The sequence below is a fragment of the Tachypleus tridentatus genome, chromosome 3 (assembly GCF_004210375.1).
Source record: "Tachypleus tridentatus isolate NWPU-2018 chromosome 3, ASM421037v1, whole genome shotgun sequence".
In the NCBI taxonomy this organism is placed as follows: domain Eukaryota; kingdom Metazoa; phylum Arthropoda; class Merostomata; order Xiphosura; family Limulidae; genus Tachypleus; species Tachypleus tridentatus.
Genome location: NC_134827.1, coordinates 16382142 through 16404112, shown reverse-complemented (window position 1 = coordinate 16404112; position 21971 = coordinate 16382142). Strand labels below are relative to the sequence as shown.

At 33.7% G+C, this 21971-nt stretch overlaps 1 protein-coding gene across 4 annotated transcripts in view; it reads left to right on the top strand.

Moving 5' to 3' along the window:
- Positions 1 to 21971, top strand: part of LOC143246429 (diuretic hormone receptor-like) — a 91680-nt gene that overhangs the window by 60136 nt on the left and 9573 nt on the right. For all 4 annotated transcript variants that reach the window (XM_076493127.1, XM_076493130.1, XM_076493129.1 and 1 more), the window contains exons 3-9: positions 2301 to 2423; positions 6773 to 6870; positions 7440 to 7540; positions 10992 to 11118; positions 15043 to 15193; positions 15600 to 15684; positions 17169 to 17235. In XM_076493127.1, coding sequence (XP_076349242.1) covers positions 2301 to 2423; positions 6773 to 6870; positions 7440 to 7540; positions 10992 to 11118; positions 15043 to 15193; positions 15600 to 15684; positions 17169 to 17235 — 752 coding nt within the window. The remainder of the gene's footprint in view (positions 1 to 2300; positions 2424 to 6772; positions 6871 to 7439; positions 7541 to 10991; positions 11119 to 15042; positions 15194 to 15599; positions 15685 to 17168; positions 17236 to 21971) is intronic.

Below are 21971 nucleotides of genomic sequence, written 5' to 3'. Positions count from 1 at the left end.
CCCTGGACCATCGATAAAATATTCAGTTCTATACCGGATATAAGACTCAGTATTGTTTGTAAGTTTGTAAAACGTTTGTATGTAAACCATCATTTATAGTAATTATCAGTACTAACCATTATTATAAATTATGTTGTTTTCTTCTTGTTGTTTATATATTAAAATATGTATATATATAATATAAGACTTAGTATAGTTTGTAAGTTTGTAAAACTGTTGTATATGAATCATCATTTTGTAATAACTATTAGTAATAACCGTTATTATTATAAATTATATTGTTTTTATGTTTGTATATTAAAATATATTTGTGTTAAAAAAGGAAATTGTGTGTATCCATCTTGTTGGCAAACAACATAATTTTAATATATATTAACATTTACTTAACTACTAAGCTCAAATTAAAATTGCAGTTATTTGAAATAGTAGTACGGAATATAATAAATCACAGACTCATCCGAAATAAATTATAATGTGTAACGAGAGGCTAAGCCTAGAGATAAATTATTATATATAAAATTATGACAGAAAGACAGAGAAGTTTATTTTGATAATGTGGGTACTTTTCTTGAGTTGATATTACAAAAAAATTATGTTACACGGGTATGAATACCAGTAAAATTTAACATTGTTTAAATAATTCGATAATTCTTGTCATATGTTTTTATTATAAAAGAGGAATATTTTTAAATTCCTTTTGTTTTAATTACGCCTGCGTTTGCTTGTTTATTTGCATAATACTTTCGAGCAAAATTAGCTTAACGTTATCAAACATTTATAAGTTATATATTTTCCTCCATAAAATATTTCCTTTTTTCCACTTGAAAAAACGTTTTTAAATTTTTAATCGCAATAAAGTTAGAGGAAAAACGGAGATAATGAATAATTCAAATCTGAAACGACTGTCATTGTTTGTTTGCTTTTGAATCTGGCGCAAAGCTGCACGAGGTATATCTGCGCTAGCTATTCCTAATTTATCAGTGTTAGATCATAGGGAAGGCAGCTAGTCGTCATCACCCACCGCCAACTCTTGGGCTATTCTTTTTCCAACGAGAGATTGGCCGTTACATTATAACGCCCTCACGGTGAGGATGTTTTGTGTGATAGGGATTTGAACTCGCAACCTTCAGATTACGAGTCGAGTGCCTTAACCACCTGGCCTTGCTGGGTTCGAAACTAGGGTGATATATATAAAAACAAAGAAATAACAAAGACACGTTGTTTTTTCATTTGTCTTGTTCTAAATAATTATCTAGATAAATTTGGTCAGTTCTTAGAAACATTACTAACATGGACGTTTGTAACCAACACTTTTGTCTGTTAGGAATGAATTCTATCTTGGAACCAACGAAGACATACAAAATGGAGAAAGTAAAATCATAGTTTTGTTGGAATGAATATTTCTTTCGGGAAAAATACCACATTTCCTGTCTCAGTCAGATATCAAAAAATAATAAAAAATAGAATGTATTGGGTGTTTGGTATAGGAATAAATTCAAATGTCAACTTCAATTTTAGCTTATAAATAAAACCATTGAAACGTCTAGTTATTTCTCGCTTTTCCATACAGATATTTATCATTCGTGCAAGCAAGCCTGTTAAAGTGTGAACTAGCGTATAACCATAGACTGTTCTTTAATTTTTTTATTTTGTTTGTTCTTACGTAGTAATCGAACTAAACTACTTTTAAGTGTCAAGATATATGTTTTTGCGTGTTTAGATGGGCTGTAGCTAGCTGATTAATTTTATATTGTTTCTAGTTGATTTCACGGATTTGTTTTGGAGCTTGGTAACAAGCAACTAATTCTTCCTTTGAACTTTTCGTGCCCGTATCCGCAAAATCTTCTTTGTATGGGGATTGAAACCTGTACAACATACGATACAGTACCTTAGTTTAATTTTAATTTACGTTTTGATTCATCAGACAAAGACCAGAATTTGATTCAACTTACGTCATGTATGTCATCAAAAATTCATTCATAAACCTTCCGATGTTTTTAACGAAACGATACTTAGTACGCAATAGTGTCGTGCTTATAAGTAATCTGAACTATAGTTATCTCTATAGCAATGTCACTGACTTCTGTTATTTAGTAGAAGTTTATCATAATATTATACGTATTTATCTGCATGTTACTGTTTCCAGTCGGTGTTTATGATAACGTCTTTTTTTTTTTTTTTTTGTACAGGCTGATGAATTAACAATGCAACCTCTCCACGTGACCTAAAGTACAATTAACTACATTGATAATAAAATTTCTCACTTGTTTTTAGGGTAATGGTACTAACTATACTTCCAGATAGTACTTCGTATTGTAACACCACATGGGATGGAGTTTCATGCTGGCCTACATCACCAGGTGGCGCAATGGTTGAAATTTCTTGTTTTGGAGAGCTTCATGGAGTTCGTTATGACACAAGTCGTAAGTACACAAGTCAGGGATATTTAAATTATTTTTTAAAGAAAGATTTTCTTCATAAGTGGCCCATAACTGGCTAAAAATTAAATTATTTAAACTAATAATTTAAAATAAAGTAGAAAGTATAACAATATGTCAGCCACATTATGTGTGTTATATCCAGCAAGCTAGACTTTTCGCTCAGTACCGCTGTTTATCAGTTCGTTTGGGAACATGAGAGACACGGCAGACACGGTAAAGGTTGAGATGCTATTAATGTTATCAAATTACAAGAACAACAACTGTAGTAACATGAAACATGTTAAGTTGGTGAATAGTAATATTTATCACATTTGCTTAGGTCATTTATAAACCAGAATTAGGGTGAGGGCTAATAATACATTATTATTTATTATTCAACATTAATCATTTAATAGTAGTAGTACTCAGTTTTGTTTCAGTACTGATCATTCAGGAGAACTGGAGTACCAATAACACCATTTAACAACATTTTTACTTGTTATTGTTCCTGGGCAGAAAGTGTTATTTTCAATTGCTTATGCCTAAAGTAAATGGAAAAGACCTATTTTTCTCTTCAAACTTTCCTTTTGTGACCTGGAAGCGTATAACGAAATCATGATGGGAGACTATATTTAGGGGCTGTTACGTGAAAGTAATTTACATTACAGTCGCAAATCTCGGAAACTACTCGTTTCTAAACATGTTTCTTCATTTTTATATAACTTTGGTATAAATACATGTAAATCTTGATTCATATGTTGCTTTATTCAGACCTTATGTAAATGAAAATGTGCAAATTTACTCGTTTTTACATAGAAAGTAGGTTACTTTATAAATTTCATTATTCAGGTCACAAAAGCAAAGTTTGAAGGGAATAATTGCCATTTTCTGTACTTTTACAACTTAAGCAATTAAGAAGTAACACATACGATCCAGGAACGAAATCTGTGTTATATAGTGTAATTAGTCTTCAAGGAAACAATCTTATACGTGGAGTGGACCAAAAAACTACAACATAAACTTTGAGGAAATATATATTCCTGAAAATGGTTAAAATATCACGGCATAACTTTCAAAGAAATATACATATATAGAGAGAAAAAACTGAGATGATGTATTTATGTAAATACACAAAGAAAAAATTTTAATTGTGTAATATAACTATACAGGCACTTGAGACATGTCAGTGTTCAGACTGTGCGTTTACACCTTAGTGAGGGTTTAGCGAACCTCATGATACTATAACTGTGGATTGAAATTTTGCAAGACACAGTTATTTAGCTATTTTTCCAGACATGGCTATTCATATCCCAATCTCACTTGCAGTAAGAACATTCTGAAAGTATGAAAAAACATACTAAGAAAATAAAAGATAGACCTGGAATGATGAACTATTCTAAAACGAATGGATTACATGTATGAACTTCATTGTCCCATAAGAACTACAGTTTTTGCCGCTTAACTTCTCCTGAAAGTTCCTTTATTATTATTTAATTTATAGTTTCAGTCGTCGTCTTTTTAATCTAATTCATTTCGCAGAAGAAAAGACTATTGCTATTTTCTAATGTCCCGTCGTTAGCGATTCTATTTAATTATAACTTCTTATTCAGTTCTACCCAGCATGGTATTGTTGCTTGGATAAAATGAGATCCCAGTTTAATACATGTCTGAACAATCGAGGACCACAAAGTCTATAAAGAGAGAACTTTTTGTAAGATAAAGTGAAAACAACCTACACATGCTATTAAAAATAACTTTATAAAATTAAATTACTACGTTTTAATGACTCCTGTACATAAGTATCTATTCTATATAAACAATAAAATGTAATAATGTTAACATACATACACGTAAACATATGTATAAAATATAAATGATAAACATATTTCGAAATAAATACGTAAAGTTTAGAAAACAGCGAAAAAATATCAGTGAATCAAGAAAAAAATGTCAGTTATATTAGCCTAACTTTAGAGGTAGATAGAAAGGTAATTTAAAAACATATTATATTAGTAAATTATATTGTACAATTCGTTAAACTGCTAACTACAACGTCTTTCCAGTAAAACGTAATTAAATGTATCAAATGTAAATATAATTTTAGCGCTCTGGCGCCAAGCTAACTCAACGGATTTAAGTTAGGCCTAAATCATTATACTAAACAATAATGTAATTATTGCTCATTTAAAACTATTGGTACAACGTGAGAGATATATTAAATACATCAAAAATAAATCCCTAAACATTCTTTCTTTTCGTGTTTTAGAGTTTATATTTATATTAAAGTTATTCATAAGCAGTTGCAATAATTACGATAGTACATAATGTATACAATAAATAGAAAATTATAAAAAACTACGACGTTTGATGCTTGGCTTTTTTAGTAATAATAGATAATTTTACTGTTTTTGATATATTGTTTATTTGTATAACTCAGTTTATAATACACCATAAATTATGACTGTTATGAATTTAAAATTTCAATGTTGTGATTTATTTAATACATGCTTTTCCGACACTGTTTGTCCTGGCTGGCTGGGGCGATCAATTCTGTGAATCGCATAATCAAAACCCGTTGCCGAACGTGTTCACTCTTTCTGCCGTCGGGCACGTTAAATGTCACGATCAGTTCCACAATCGTTGGTAAAGAATATCCCAAGAGTTGACTGTGGATGTTTTTGACTAATTGTTTTTCCTATTGTCTATCACTTCAAAATTATGGGCAACTTGCATAAATCGCCCTCGAGTACCTTTGTGCAAAAAGTAGATAATAAACCGATACTGTAACTCTGTAAATGACTTTTTTTTTTTTGTGGCGACAGTAACTAGTCCTTCAATTTTGTATCACTTACCCAATCAATATTGTTAATATTGGCTATTATCTGGGTGTGGCGACATTTATTTAATGGTTATTAACCGATAGTAACTACTCTCTAGATGAGGTTCATGGTTTTGCCCATAATAGATATTATGTGTGTGTGAGGGCAATTACTTAATGGTTTCTACCGATAATTGCCACCACCTGAACGTGGCGACAGTTAATGGTTTTTGTCATTAACAGCTACATTCTAAGTGTGGTGACAGTTATTTAATGTTGTTTTTTTAACCGATAGTAGCTACTATCTTGGTGTTGCGACAGTTAATGATTTTTGCCGAAAGCACCTACTATCTAAGTGTGTCGAATCTTATTTAATGGTTTTATCGATAATAGATACTATGTGGGTTTGAAGACAGTTACTTAATAATTTTTGCCGGCTACTATCTGGGTAACACTTGTTTGATGGAATTAATACGTTGCCGTTGTTGTTTTATGTCAACACTTGTTACGGTATGAAAATGTAAATTTTATATTCTTAAGACGGCTGGTATAAGTATTAAAACTTTAATTAAAATAAAGTACAGAACAACGTCTTGAGAGTACATTGTTACTTTAAGGGGGTTTCTGGTCATCACGAGTGGTAAACTTTATTTAACGTTTCTTATGCAGCACTAAATTGTCTCTGTATATGGCGACTCCAATTTAATATTGTTTTGTGTGTGTGTGTGTGTGTGTAGTGGTTGCTTTGTGGTACCAAACAGAAAATGGGATTGTGAGATTGCTATGGGTAGAAGAGAGAATGTCACGGATAGGATACTTCGCTTTTGAGATATACGGTCACTAAAAAAACTTCTCTATTAAATTTCTTCGCACCACACATAGACAATAGTTCTGTGATATCACTCGGTGGAAGTACACATTCAGCGGTCGCAGTAATAGCTTTAGATCGATTCACCGCGGCTTTAGCTAAGCGGCTCTCAGTGTAAACCTTATATAGGACATGTAGATCGAGATAGGGTGGGAATCGTTCATTCAGAACAAACGTTTTTTGACTGCCCTTTACGCTTGGTTCATCCATGATTTTTCTGGCAGTGAGCCCTGGGATAAAAGCTGTCGACTTTCTACTGTGGGATTCTATCAATCACCAAGTTCGTTTAAAAAGTAACATAATGTAACGACAAAAAGATATTTTATTTAAAGCTGTTGTTGAAAAGGAACAAATGGAAGATAAACATACTTCCTGGAAAAAATAAATAAAAGATTGCGTAGCATTTACTTTGGAAAATTACATGCAATATTTTGTTAATAAAAATCAAGTTGTTCTATAACACATCAGAAAATGTCGAGGACACGTAAAGACAAACATTAATATAATATACATATATAACTGTACGTTTATGTGTACTGTTTATGTTAAAGTAGAGGTTCTTATAAAACGAATAAAACTGGTTTAATATCACGAAACTTCCTGAGGACCTTGAAGAAAGTGGTGCTGTATTAATTAATCTGTGCTAAACTGTTTCTATATTCACAGAAAATGCCAGCAGAATGTGCTACGAGAATGGCACGTGGGCTAGAAGGTCAGATTATTCAAGATGTACACATCTGCAAAACGATCCAGATCTTCTGAAGGTGAGTAATGTGATGAACATCATAACGAAGATACCACAACGTCATTACCCCCTTCCAAAACTGCTTCTCTGCACTGTATAAGTAGAGCAAAAACTAACAGTCAAACATCTTCAGGGCTTCATTACTGCATTATATTTTAACATATTTTTACTACAAAACGTTTAATTTCTTAACCGAAACGGAAAATAGTTTAATTATAAGATAGCATGAAATTGGCATCAGAAATAAAAACGAATGTTTTACACTTATTGAGCTGAATCATTAGCTGAATCAAACTCATAAATCTAGTACGTTTTAAAATAATATTCCGATAATTTTTACTTTTACAATGATTGTGTGACCATTCACTTTCTTTTCTCTTTTTACCAAGCATCTATTTAAATTATATTTATAGAGAAAAAATATATAGTATCATTTCTTCTAAAAGTTACAATAGTTTATGTTTCGTCAGCTTTATAGTAAAACTTTATAAACAGATTTTGGTTTTTGTTGTTTCTCTTTTGTTTTAAGTTCCTAGATGTAGTAGAATTGTGCATAAATTGAGAGGCAGTACCTAATTATGTCTTTAGGTCTTGTGGGATGTGAAGGAAGCCACTACTATTTACTTTGTTGGATACGGGATTTCTCTGGTTGCTCTCTTTATCGCTTTGTGGATCTTTCTGTATTTTAAGTAAGTTTTAATATCTTCTTTTCCCGGATTGTTATTGAGATATTATTACTCGATCTCGTAAAAGACTTTGACGAAATAAAAATTGTTTACATTACGTCAGAAAACTATTTTAATAAACTTTAACATGCAACTTTTAACGGCAAAATTGTAAACACCAGCTGACCAACTCCTTGTTTTATAAATCGCTATCAAGGAAGAAGATAATTTCACAAACGGATGTAGGGTTTTATTTTTACTAAGATTTGTCACAACCGCGTCAAGATAAAACGTACTTTATCCAGTTAGTTAATGTCTATATGAAAATAAATCGTTTAATATGTCGTTAAACATGAAAAGTAAAGTAAATGGAAACTTTAAAAGTAAGAAGAATTAATGTCAAAAAAGGGTAAAATGTAGCATACAATCTAATAGGTATTAGCTTATGATAAAATATTGTATAGGAAACTATCTGAATGTAACAATACTATATTAACAATGTGCAACAACAACATTCGATAACACACCCGAGTTAAAGAGATCAGGTTCAAACCAATTATCAAGAAAAAGGAAACAATCACCAGATGTCATCTAGATATAATGATTGGAATATGAATATTTTCAAGTACGTAAATGCTTACCAGGTGTCATATAGATTTCAACGATTGAGTGTGTGTATTTTTCGTGATGACGAGAAACCCACTTGAAGTAAAAATGTATCTCAAGACGGCTTCCAGTTAACCTGAAGATGACCTAAGAAGGTCGATACGTTGTTCTCTATTTTATTTTAATAAAAGTTTCAATACTCATACCAACCGTTTTGAGATATATTGTGGGTGTTTTATTTTATGTTCTCCGTTAGTACAACGGAAAGTCTACGGATTTACAACGCTAAAATGAAGGGTTCCATTCCCCTCGGTGGATTCAGAAGATAGCCCGATGTAGCTTTGCTATAACAAAACACACACACAGTTTTACTTACAGCAAACCCACATCGGGCTATCTGCTGTGTCCACTGAGGAGAATCGAACCCCTGATTTTAGGGTTGTAAATCCGAAGATTCACCGCAGTCCCAGTGGTGAAACTGAGCGATTGAGAAATTAGGCTGATAACATAAATGTTTAAAGTGCACTATTTTATGAGTAGGTTTTTTGTTTGTATTACTCCACCCATTTTTAAAAATATATATATATATACTATTATTATATTAAAATAATTTTTACATCAACGATATGTTGAAAATGTTTTTTTTAAACAATGTTTTGTTGTTGTTTTTGGAATTTCGCACAAAGCTACTCAAGGGCTATCTGTGCTAGCCGTCCCTAATTTAGCAGTGTAAGACTAGAGGGAAGGCAGCTAGTCATCACCACCCACCGCCAACTCTTGGGCTACTCTTTTACCAACGAAAAGTGGGATTGATCGTCACTTTATACACCCCCACGGCTGGGAGGGCAAGCATGTTTAGCGCGAGGCGGGCGCGAACCCGCGACCCTCGGATTACGAGTCGCACGCCTTACGCGCTTGGCCATGTTTTTTCCTTTTTTAAACAAAAACAAAAACACAAATAAAGAAAAAAATATACAACGATTAAATCATTCGGTTATGACAGGAATCGAACTGCGGCGTCGCTATAAGAGATTTGACGACATTGAAATTAAACATGGACAGGTGTTTAAGGCACTTAACTGGTAATCTGAGGGTCACGGGTTCGAATCCCGGTTACACCAATTATGCTCGCACTTTCAGCCGTGGGGGCATTATAATATTACCTGTCAATCCAACTATTCGTTGGTAAAAAGAGTAGCCCAAGAGTTGTCGGCGGGTGGTGATGCCCAGCTGCCTTCCCTCTAGTCTTAAACTGCTGAATTAGGGACGTTAGCGCAGATAGCCCTCGTGTACCTTTGCGCGAAATTCAAATCAAAACCAAACTGAAATTAAATGTCTAACCAATTATATAGTTTCGCCAGTAGAATACTTGTTTATATCAGAAAACCGTTTAAAACGGAAAATAATTGTTTTGTTTCGGATATTTTCACAAAGCTGCTTAAAGGCTACCTGCAACGGTCGTTCTTAATTTTGAAGTGAGTGTGCGTGTGTGTTTTACACACCGGGCTATATATTGAGTCCACCAGGGGAATCAAACCCCTGATTTTAGCGTTGTAAATCACTAGACTTACCGCTGTACTAGAGGGGGACTTGAAATGAGAGACTAGAGGAAAGCCAGCTAGTCAACAGCATCCACCACCAACGTTTCGGATTCTCTAATCGAACAGTGTATTCGACTGTTTTTTTAAAAAAACGTACCCACCACCCCAAAGTATGGAGTTAATTGTTACTTGTTTTTGCGGCAACGGGACAAGAATCTTGGACCTAATATCCGAAGTCTAATATGCTAATTTGAAGGGCAAGATACGGACCTGAAATTAAATATTTTGGATAATAGGCATTTGTATTTTTTTCTTCTTTTTCCTGTTTAATATTTTATGTTTGTTTGTCTGTTTTCAATTTCGCGCAAAGATACACCAGTGATATCTGTGCTAGCTGTTCTTATTTTAGCAATTTAAGACTAAAGGGAAGTCATCACCACTCACCGCTAACACTTGGGCTACTCATTTACCAACGAATAATGGGACTTAACGTCACCTTATAACGCCCCCACAACTGAAAAGGCAAGCATGCTTGGTGAGAGGGGGATTCAAACCCACGACTCTTAGCTTAGGAGTCAAATGCCCTAACCATCTGGCCATGCAGGGTCTGCATATTGCATAACTGTTTATTTTTATTCGCTAAACTAAAGCAACCCTAACGTTGAGTGACTGACCACAGATTAGTTTTCGTTCTGTTTATTCCTGCCGACTTGACGTAACATTGGTGATGACCAATAAGCAGTCAGTCGCATGGTTATTATTTATATCTTAATGTGAATACTAGCTTACTTTTGACTTCAGTAAGGTTATAAATACTGTTAATACAGTAATAAGGTATTGATATAAAAATTGAAACGAATAAATAAAACATTGTGATTTACGGTTTAACTTTAAAAGATCATTTTTTCGTTTCCCCCAACATCTTAAGCAGGAAATAATATATTATGACGTTTGAGGTAAGCTTAAATAACTTAACGTAGCAGATTACAGAAAACTGCAGTGTTTACCTTAAGTTGAGACGTACGGTTATTGTTTAGTTGAAGTTAAGTACAAAGCTACACAAAAGACTAGCTGTGCTCAGTCCCAACGGTACCAAAACTCGGTTTCTATCGTTGTAAGTCCGCAAACATACCGCTGTACCACTTGGGGTTAAACGTATAGAGAATAGCATTAAGTGTGTAGTCTCCCGCTAGTACAGCGGTAAGTCCACGGATTTACAACGCTAAAATCAGGGGTTCGATTCTCCTCGGTGGGCTCAGCAGATAGTCCGAGGTGGCTTTGCTATAAGAAAAACACTTATCAAGTGTGTTTTTTTCTGTTTTTTTTAGAGATCTCAGGTGCTTAAGGAATACCATTCATACCCACCTAATCGTAACTTACATCCTAATTGACCTAGTATGGATCATCACTGCATCATTGCAGATGGGCCCATCATCATCATTGCTAAAAACAAAGGTATGTTATTATTACTTCACTTTCTACTATCCAATAAAGATAAATATCAATTCCCATGCTCTCTACGTTTTCTAAGTCGTTTTAAATAAAAGTCATAACTTCAAGGACTACAATAAGCACAATTTTGATGGATTATCTGAATTATTTTAATTAACTAAAAAATAAGCGTCATAATTTTATTTGCAAATTTCACTTTAATGTTTTCAGTAATTTTAGAGAGGTTAGATGTTAGAATCAAATTATATAATTCATTAGTAATACGAAGTGTTATATAGGGAAATAATGCAATTCAAATTTTAATGGATGACTTTAATAATGTAATTAACGCAGACAAAAGTGAATGTTTTTCTCATTTAGTTTACTTCTCCGTTAAACTGGGATAATTTTCTATGGGCGGTGTTTCTATTTATGCGTTTTCAGGTCTTACTTAAAACATTGTGTTTCTTTCTCGTATATGTATTGTATAGTTCGGTTTTGTTAGGAAACAAAATAAGTTATAGCGGCCTGATGAAGGTTTCAGCACAAAGACCGGAACGTTGTCCATGTTATAACTCCAAGCAGCTCCACACAAGCACAAAATATATAAATATGCTAAAATAGTGTTTAAAATAACTGCTTGAAATTTTGTGCTATATTATTTAAAATGCAAAAACGCGAGAAGGCTAATGAGAGTTTAAAGTTTTGACAGTTGGTAAAATATTCCATTTTAACTTTAACAACTGCTGTCAGACAGAAACATAAAACATTAGAAGTAGCATTCAAGTGGATTTGTTTGGGTTTTGTTTTTTGAATTTCGTGCAAAGCTACTCGAGGGCTATTTGCACTAGCCGTCCCTAATTTAGTAATGTAAGACTAGAGGGAAAGCAGCTAGTCATCACCACCCACCGCCAGCTCTTAGGCTACTCTTTTATCAACGAATAGTGGGATTGACCGTAACATTATAATGCCCCCACTGCTGAAAGGGCGAATATGTTTGGTGCGACGGAGATTCAAACCCGCAACCCTCAGATTACGAGTCGTACGCCTTAACCCACCTGGCCATGCCGGGCCATACAAGTTGAAGGCTTATAAAACTAAGCTTTAAATACACTTGCGGAGCAATAGACTTGATTGAACTTGGAAGCTAAAAAGGTAAATACGCCCTCTACATGACTGGAAATTGACCACATTGAAATTGGGCAAACTTCATCGTTTAGTAACAAAATATAAATAACAATAGATGACAACCATCTTATCATGTCATATCTAGTGTCAAAAGTGTTAAAGGGTAATCGTTATAAAAATTTGAAAGAACGCATGTTCCTCAAAGGATATGTAGAGATTACCTTTATTAGAACTTATAATTGTCATAGTTGGAGCAACTCTATCTTAAATGTACTTGAAATGTGGGCATCTAGTGGTTTCGAATGGAAATAAAGATCTCCATTTTGAGGTCTTCTTTGATCTAACTCATATAAGTACAGAGCTTTATTTTGAACGTAATTTGTTAGCTATCTCAAATAATAACACCATAGTTCTGTAAAAGTTCCAATTTCATAATCTGAATCAATAGGTTGTAGCTTGTATATATATTTAAGTACTTTAGAAACAGAAACATATTCAAACGTAAAATAGACGGAGTGCTAAGTATTACATTGCATATTCAAGTATTTTGGAAAATACAAGTTTTAAGTCTTAGTTCTGACACAAAATTTAACGTGATAAACAACTGAAAGATCCAAACAGAAGTCCCGGCATTTGCTCTCACCGCTTCACACAAAACGTTGTAACAAATCAAATAGCCGGATGACACAACAGTGTGAAATGATTCGTTACAAACTGTTACAAAGACTTGTTAACGAATTAAATCACAAAAATATACGATAACTTATATAGATTAGTAGAGGAAATGTTTACCGTATTAACTTAATAAAATGAACACTCTGTAACAAACAACATCTGATTTTGTGATTTTTACAAATTGGTACAAAATGTCCTTTAAACAGTAAACTATTCAAATATTAGAGAATGATGCATTACTATTCAGTATAATGATTCACTTCAACAAAATATGAAAATTTATACTGTTAAACAACTAAGAAACTTTGTTTATTGCCGTTGTTTTGGAATCTTCACACAAAGGTGCATGTGGGTTCTCTGTATGTAGTCATTCCTAATTTGGCTGACAGACTAGAGGGAAGGCATCTAACTGAAAGAACCCATTGCCAACATTGGGGCTACAACTCTTGTCAGATTAAATAGTAGGGTTTACTTATCACTATCATAGCGCACTCACAGCCCAAAGAGAGAATCGTGTTTTATTTTGCAGCAACGGGACACAAACCTAGAATTTGCGATGGTTTAGAAGTTCGGGAGGCTAGCAATTCAAATGCACTCGGCATTAGAGTATGACAATCCACCACAGATTCGTACAGAAAAATCTGTTAGCAATTTAAACCAAAATAAACATTAAAACATGATCATTCCATACAGTTACGTACGGGGGGAAAATTAATAACCTAAACCATGATGATATACTACAGCTTCGTACAGAAAAAAACTATTAACAATCTCAACCAATGAAAAACAGTTTTTGGCGTGATAATACCATATAGCTTCGCGCCAAAATAAACCCCTGGAAAACGTTAGTCTGAAACATTTTAGCAACATTATCACGTCATCTTAATTTATTTAGCTGTTTATTAATAATACAGACCTGCAATGTTTTTATTGTCTTGAGTAATACCTATACGCTGAATCCGTAAATTATATCCGTTTTTCTCCATCACGTACAGATTTTTCACAAAACGGCATATGTAGTTTTATACACGTGAACCATTTTCATTGAAATCGGGTCACAATTTGTCATGCTTAAATCTTTCACAACCACTGGCTATGGATTTCTCTATTGTCGACATGACAATCTTATCAATCGTTCTAGAGCCGCGAGGAACAAACTCTTGTATACAAACGCTTAACAGGCCACATGACGTGTCATTTTTGTATAGCATTTGTTTTTGCGTGTACTTTGACATTATTTGTTTCTTCACTCTTACTTATTCGTCACTACGGTAACAAGAAATTGTGTAAATGATCCAAACATATTATATTATATTTGTGGTAAATTTGATCTAAATAAGAGTATGTTTTTTTTCCTGATTTGTAAAAAAAAATCCTTACGTGATTGAGAAAAATAACGAATATTATTTTCGAAATCTGCGGAGCTGAATTACGGAACGTCAGTTATTTAAACTAAAATAAATTTTATAAAATTTAAACCTGCAGGCCTGTGTAATTCTATTATCGGATATTTTCCAGAATAATACATATTTGCATGATAGTTTTAAAATCAAGTGTAATATATCTTGATCTTTTCTTGGAGTACTTTTTACTAAAAGAAAGCAGGGTTTAAAAGCACCACTTTCCGAAATTTGAAAAATTGGTTTAAATATGTTTGCCAATTCAAATTAGATTTGTTTTGGATGCACATCTGGCTTAAATGTTTCTCAATAGTTGGTGTATTATTTTCCAAAAAAAAAAAATGTTTAATACGTATTTTGCGAATATTTATTAAGCAGAATGTTCAGGCTCGAACGTAGTTTAGCGGTCAGCGTGTTGGATTATGAATCCCAAAGTCCAACGTTTGTGTCCCGTCGTCACAAAATGGCGCAAACATTTAGACTGTGGGTAAGTTATATTATTGAGAGTCAAAATCCACTGTTCAGTCGATAATAGTTGTCTAAGTGAATGCTATTTATTAGCTACATTTATTTCTAGTTTAACTCCAAATCACGGACAACCGACTCGGAGAAACCTTGCGCATCTGATGAGAAAATATCCGAAAACGGAAGCAAACAAAAGGCTATAAACATTTTCCTTAATATATTTATATATGTGATCATTTTCCTTGAAACCCTACTGAGTTATAACCTTATTTCTATCTAGACGGCCTGTATCTTGACTATTTTCCTGACGTACCTAATGGGGACGAATTTCTTTTGGATGTTTGTGGAAGGTTTATACCTTTACATCCTGGTGATTAAAACTTTTTCAATCGACTTTATTAAATTTCATCTGTATGCTGCGATTGGATGGGGTAAGCCTGTATGCTGTTTTAAAACATATATATATATGTATACATATGACATAGCCATGTGTTTTTTAAATATTTTTATTGAAAGACAAGTGAATCATTATTTCTTGTGCAATTAGTTTTTTGAGACATATAGCACGGTGATTATTTTCCATATAAGCATATGATTTTAGTACCTTTTTTAAATTGCTGTTAACAAGTATTTAGTTGGTATATCTTTTGTCAGTCCTACTTTTCGTACTAACATTCAACAAGGTAATAAAGTATCAGAAATGTGTTAAAATTGAACATTATAGAACGAACTTACCTTACATTTTTCCAAAAGGAACAACATTTTAGCACTTCCTATGTTATTACTGTATTTGCAAAGAATAAAACAGTGTGTAAAGGTAACTTTATATCACTATAGGTCTACCTGCACTCGTAATCCTTATTTGGGCCCCTGTAAAGGCTTATTTCTCCCCATTGACTGGTGATGTATTCCTTCAACTCGGGTAAGTTACAAAAAGTAACATTAAAGAATTGAATTACTACTTCAATTTCTATAACTTTCTCACCACCTGATAAAGACGTTATTAGACATGAAATTTACAACTGATTTATTCTGCCAAATGGATGAATATCTATAAAAAAAATCGAAGTACTTCTCAGTTACCTCAGAATAATGTATTCGATTAAGGAATATTTATATATATAATTCTTTGTTCTTTTTGCAAGATGTAATTAGTACAAAAAGAGACACTAGAAACTGGCAACACCCTCTGATCATTGAAGAATGACGCTTTTGAACTAAGACAGATCTGTACACTTGGTAAATACACACTACTTAAATCTTTTACGTCTGTAGATTTGCAAAAAGCCCTGTTATGGCAAGGTGGTTAAGACACTCGACTCGTAATCCGAGGGTCGCAGGTTCGAATCTTCGTCACACCAAACGTGTTTGCCCTTTCAGCCGTGGGGACGTTATAATGGGACAGTTAATCCTATTATTCGTTGGTAAAAGAGTAGCCCAAGAGTTGGCGGTGGGTGGTGATGACCAGCTGCCTTCCCTCTAGTTTTACACTGTTAAATTTGGGACGTCGAGCGCAGATAACCTTTGTGTAGCTTTGCGCGAATTTAAAAACAAACCAAACCAGATTTACAAAAAACAACAAAAGAAAACACGATGGCTCTAAGTATAAATTAAGTGAACTTCTCTCGTGAAATAATTAAAAAAGCACTAAATAAAGAAAAGGTATCTTGAAGTGCACATTTTTGGAACATTCAGTTAAAACAAGTGAACTGTTTAAATAAAAACTACACCTTTATTTACGGATCGTTCTAAGGCTTAAAACTACATGCATGTCATTGTATAATTCCACTTGATCAACTAAATGATAAACAATAGGCCAGTTAAATGACTAAATAAATATAGGTTTTTATGCAAATTAGATAAACAGGTACTGTAAGCTAGCAATGAGAATAACAGAGATAGTCCATTGTGTAGGTTCAGGCTTAACAACAAACAAACAAAATAACTCATTTATAAATCTTTTACATCTGTAATAATTTCATTATTACCTAAGGTATTTCAAATATCACTAAAGACTAGTTTACGTTTGGTCAGTTATGCCAGAGATTTATTTAAAGTGGAGAGACATTCGAATATAAAATCTTCAAATACATGTATACAACTGTTACTTACTCTACAATTTTATTGTATTAACTAAAAATAATTAAATTTTCTAAAGTTAAGATCCCAATTCTTAAAGGAGCTAAGTGATAGAACTCAAGATATAATAAGCTAAGGGTTCATATCACAAGTATCATTAAAAGGTTAAGAGGTATCATTCAACAAATGATACAAAAGTTACTAATCCTAATTTTTTTTGGGGAAATAAACAAATAATTTTTTATCTGAAAATATTATCATAATACCAGAATGTAATGTTCTTCAGAAGCCCTAAAGTAACTTGTTTTCTATCACCATTTATTCTAGATGCCCATGGCAGAGCAAAGACAATTACGACTATATCTTTATAGTCCCTGTAATCGCTATTCTCATGGTAAGTAGTTTTTAAAATTATCACATTAAACATCTCTACAAACGCTTGTAAACAATTACAAAGGGTTTGTCAAGAAAGCGTCATACATTCCTTAGATAGCGAAAAGCATTGTTAACTATCGCTCATGGGTAAAGAATTATTGAGAATTCTTTACATGAAGGAAATATTGTTTAATACCATGCACAGGTTAAACGTTGTTGAAGATTTCACACGAGTAGAAGGTGTAGCATATTGTATATTGGTTAAAAATTAAGTATCACACATGGATAAAACATTGTTCAGTACCACACATGGGTTAGATGGCTGAAAATGCAAATAGTGTATTGTGCCAGTTGTTTTATTTCTTATAAGAAATTATAATTATTATTTCATATAAACACTTTTTATAGCGTGCTTAAATACATTGTTATTATTATTTTGTTATAGTATAAAACCTACAGTCACTAATTGCTAAAGAGACGTCTATTTTGATATGGAGAATACCCTACATGTTATTTTACAAAATAGAATGGTTACGCCACAATCGTCTGATTTAACTTAATCAGCTAGACGGCTTAAATCAATACAGTTTCATCTAGTATGCAGTGTAACATGAAACCAAGGCCTATTCCTTATACATACGAATAAACTTAAACCTCAATAAAAAAAACAGTCGTAGTTTTTCGTCAGAAGTTTCGGTCAACGTTAAGCGTACGGTTTTAGAGAAATTATTACTTAATATATTTTAGACTTACATACACACTGCTTAAAATACATGTAATGAAAGTATAGAAATTTTAAACAAAGCGAAATTTATTTAATTCGTGAAGATAATTAATGTACTGCTAAGATATTGTATGAATACCGTAATGAACATATACATTGATACACTTGACTTCAATACTTATTATATTAATAATAAGGATAGAGTACCCTAATTCGCAAGATGTTTAAAAAGGACTGTGCTATTCTATTACCTGCTAGGCCCGGCATGGCCAAGTGTGTTAAGGCGTTCGACTCGTAATCCGATGGTCGTGAGTTCGAATCCCGGTCGCACCAAACATGCTCTCTCTTTTAGCCGTGGGGGCATTATAATGTAACGATCCACCCCACTAGTTGTTGGTAAAAGAGTAGCCCAAGAATTGGCGGTTGGTGATGATGACTAGCTGCCTTCCCTCTAGTCTTACACTGCTAAATGAGGGACGGCTAGCGCAGATAGCCCTCGCGTAGCTTTGTGCGAAATTCAAAACAAACAAACAAACTGTTATCTGTATGTGTGTGCGTTTTTTTCTTATAGCAAAGACACATCGGGCTGTCTAGTATCTGTATATAGTTTTTGCTCAGCTCTAACGTATATTTCTAAATTTTTTGAAAGAAAGTGTAATATTCACATGATATCAATTAACAAGTATAGAAATTTATGGCTGTTTACCATATTATCAATCGTTTAGATAAAATAATTATTTTAGATTAAATCAGTATTTATTTTTTCCTCTTCTATTTCAACTTGGTTTGTATATATATATGTGTGTATAGAATATTAAGAATGAACAGTCAAGTAAAATAAAGTCAAAAGGAAAGACTGCGTTAAAAACACCAAACCAATACCTCTGGCTAATGACATTCTAATAAACAAACCCAAACGTTTGGCTAATGACATTCTAATAAACAAACGTGAGCCCAAACAAAAGTCAAGGACGTTACACAAATCAAAATTATCCCCAGAGTGCAGGCTGTAATGTCGAATATAACATGTATCCTAAAAAGTTTTGTAGGTGACTTAGGAAATAGGACCCACATTGCAGTGGGGATACATCGTCTATCCGACTTAACTTTCGTTTGCCAGGCTCTCATGAAGAAAGTTATAAATATAAACTATACAATAACGAAAATAAAATAATAATAATGAAATAAACTCAAGAACTTTCATTTCTTGCAAGAGAGTTGTGGAAAGGTGACTGTTTACCGAAGTAAAGAAGTAAAAATTAAGGAAATTTTACTGAGAGCTTCTGATAATTATTTTTAGTTGTTAATAAGATCATTTGAACAACTTGGGACTACTTTTGAGCTGATGAACATCTTATAGTATGAAAGGCTTGTTTATAGTCTCTAAATTGATAGTTACAGTGAACTTAATGGATGGTGGTTGGGAGTTATAATAGTTAATTTAATTAACTGGTCGGGATTCTATACTTGTATAATTTGTTTAACGTCTTACTAATTAGTGCTTTAGTACTATAATGGTGACTGGAATGCCATCTTCAGGAGTTAAGCTAATCTTATTCCCAGTTGGTAGTAGCTTAAAAATGTATCTCAGAGCAGCTGGTATGGTTATTAACACTTTTACTAATAAAGCAGAGAACAATGTTTCGACCTTTCTAGGTCATCTTCAGGTTAACAAAGAGAGAGTTTGCAACTGACCGTTGCCGGGCACATGTCTTCGGACGAGAGTATAAAGGGTACGGGATTATAGATGGCGTTGCAATTAGATGTTAGGTTATAACCTAAGCATAATTATTAATTAGTATAGGTGTAAAGGTGTTTCTTTATATAAGTTTAATTTTCATTTTATTTCACAGAAAAGAAAACTAAAACACAAAAAGGTATTAGTTGTATAAATAACTTAAAACAAGACAACAACATCAAAATTCTAAAAGCAGATAAAGGCAGTTCTATGTTATAATGAACACAAATGAATACATTCAAAACATGAACAACATTTTATCGGATGCAAACAAACTTAAAGTGATAAACATAAATCCAATAAAAACACATGAAAACCAATTAAACAAAACACTACTACAAGTGAAAAAATACAACACAATCTCAGAAAGACTGACTCATGCACAGCACAACTATACACCTGGCCAAAATCTTAAGGACAATGAACATGAAGAAAAAATATGCATTTTGCGTTGTTAGATTCAGCTACTTACTTGAGTAGAGCGTCGAAAGATGAAAAAAACAAAAATAAAACACTTTTTAGTATTTAATAAAGAAAATGTGAACACTATGAAATTAGCCTAAATACTAGCTGGTCAAAAGTTTAAGACCATACCAAAAAGAAGTCTTAAACAGGGTAGGAAATGCCCAACAAGAGGTCTCAGTAGTGAGTTACACGGCCGTCATTGCGAATAACTGCAAACATTCGCTTTGGCATGGTCGATATAAACGTTTGTAGAAGGCTGGTTGGAATGTTATTCGAAGTGGTGAAGATGGCTTCACGAAGATCGTGCACTGTTTGGAATTGACGTCCATTTCTATAGACTTCCCTTGCCATCCACCCCCAAACATTTTCAATGGGGTTCAGTTCGGGCGAACACGCTGGATGGTCCAAAAGAATCACGTTATTCGCCATGAAAAAGTCCTTTGTCCTGCGGGCATTGTGGACTGCAGCGTTGTTCTGCTGAAAGATCAGTCATTTCTACACAAGCGAGAGCCTACAGTCAATAAGGATGCTCTCTCCAACATGTCAATGTAGCCAGCTGCTGTTTGACGCCGCTGTATAACCTGAAGCTCCATTGTTCCGTGGAAGGAGAAAGCACCCCAGATCATGATGGAACCTCCTCCACTGTGTCGTGTAGAAAATGTCTCCGGTGAGATATCCTTATCGTGCCAGTAACGTTGGAAGCCATCTGGACCATCCAGGTTAAATTTTTCTCATCAGAATACAAAACCTTCTTCCACTTTTCTACGTTCCATGTTTGTTGCTGCTCAGCAAAGTTTAACCAAGCTGTTTCGTGGTGTGGAAGGAGGCGTGGCCTTTGAAGACGTTTACAGCTTTTAAAGCATTTCTCTCGTAGGTGCTGTCTTATTGTTCTTGAGCTGCATTCTGCGTCTGTAAGGTACTTAATTTGGTTCAACGATCGGCTGGTGTCTTGCCGGACAACCCGTCGAATCCTCCTGCTCAACATTGGCGAAATTTTCTTGGGTCGACCACTTGAAATTCTCGTTTCGTATCCCCAGGGTCTTTTAAGAAATTTCCAACAGCAGTTTTACTACGCCCAATCTCACCAGCGATGGCTCGTTGAGAGAGACCTTGCTGTTGCAGATCGACAAACTCGTTCAAACTCTGTCAACTTTCTAGCCTTTGCCATGTTTTTACCCAATGTAACACAGATGTCAGTGGGAGATGTGGACAACGTTAATGCTTCAACACAAATGACTAAATTTCGTTACGTGTTTACCGATTAACGCTTCGTTTCAGTGTGATATTAAACTTTTGACCAGCTAGTATTTAAGCTAATTTCATAGTGTTCACATTTTCCCTATTAAATGCTAAAAAGTGTTTTATTTTCTCTTTTCTTATTTTCATCTTTCGAAGCTCTACTCAAATAAGTGGTTGAGTCTAACAACGCAAAATGCATATTTTTTCTTTATGTTCATTGACCTTAAGATTTTGGCCAGCAGTGTATACGGCATGCCCAAACCTCACAAATCCGATTGTCCACTACGACCTATAATGTCGACCTATGAATCATTTAACTACAACCTCGGTAAATATATAGGTGGGCATTTTATAAATATGTAACATCAGCTGGCTCCTTTTTCAAAGACTCTTTTAACTATAAATATATTCTTAATCAACTAAATTATAAAGCCGTAATGGCCAGTTTTGATGTGATCTCCCTCTTCACAGAAATCCTAATCAATGAAACCTGCAAGACAGCTTTAGAACTTTATATTCAAGACCCCAACCAATTGATACACATTCTTCACAACCTATTAGCAACCCTTATAAAATTCATTACCACCAA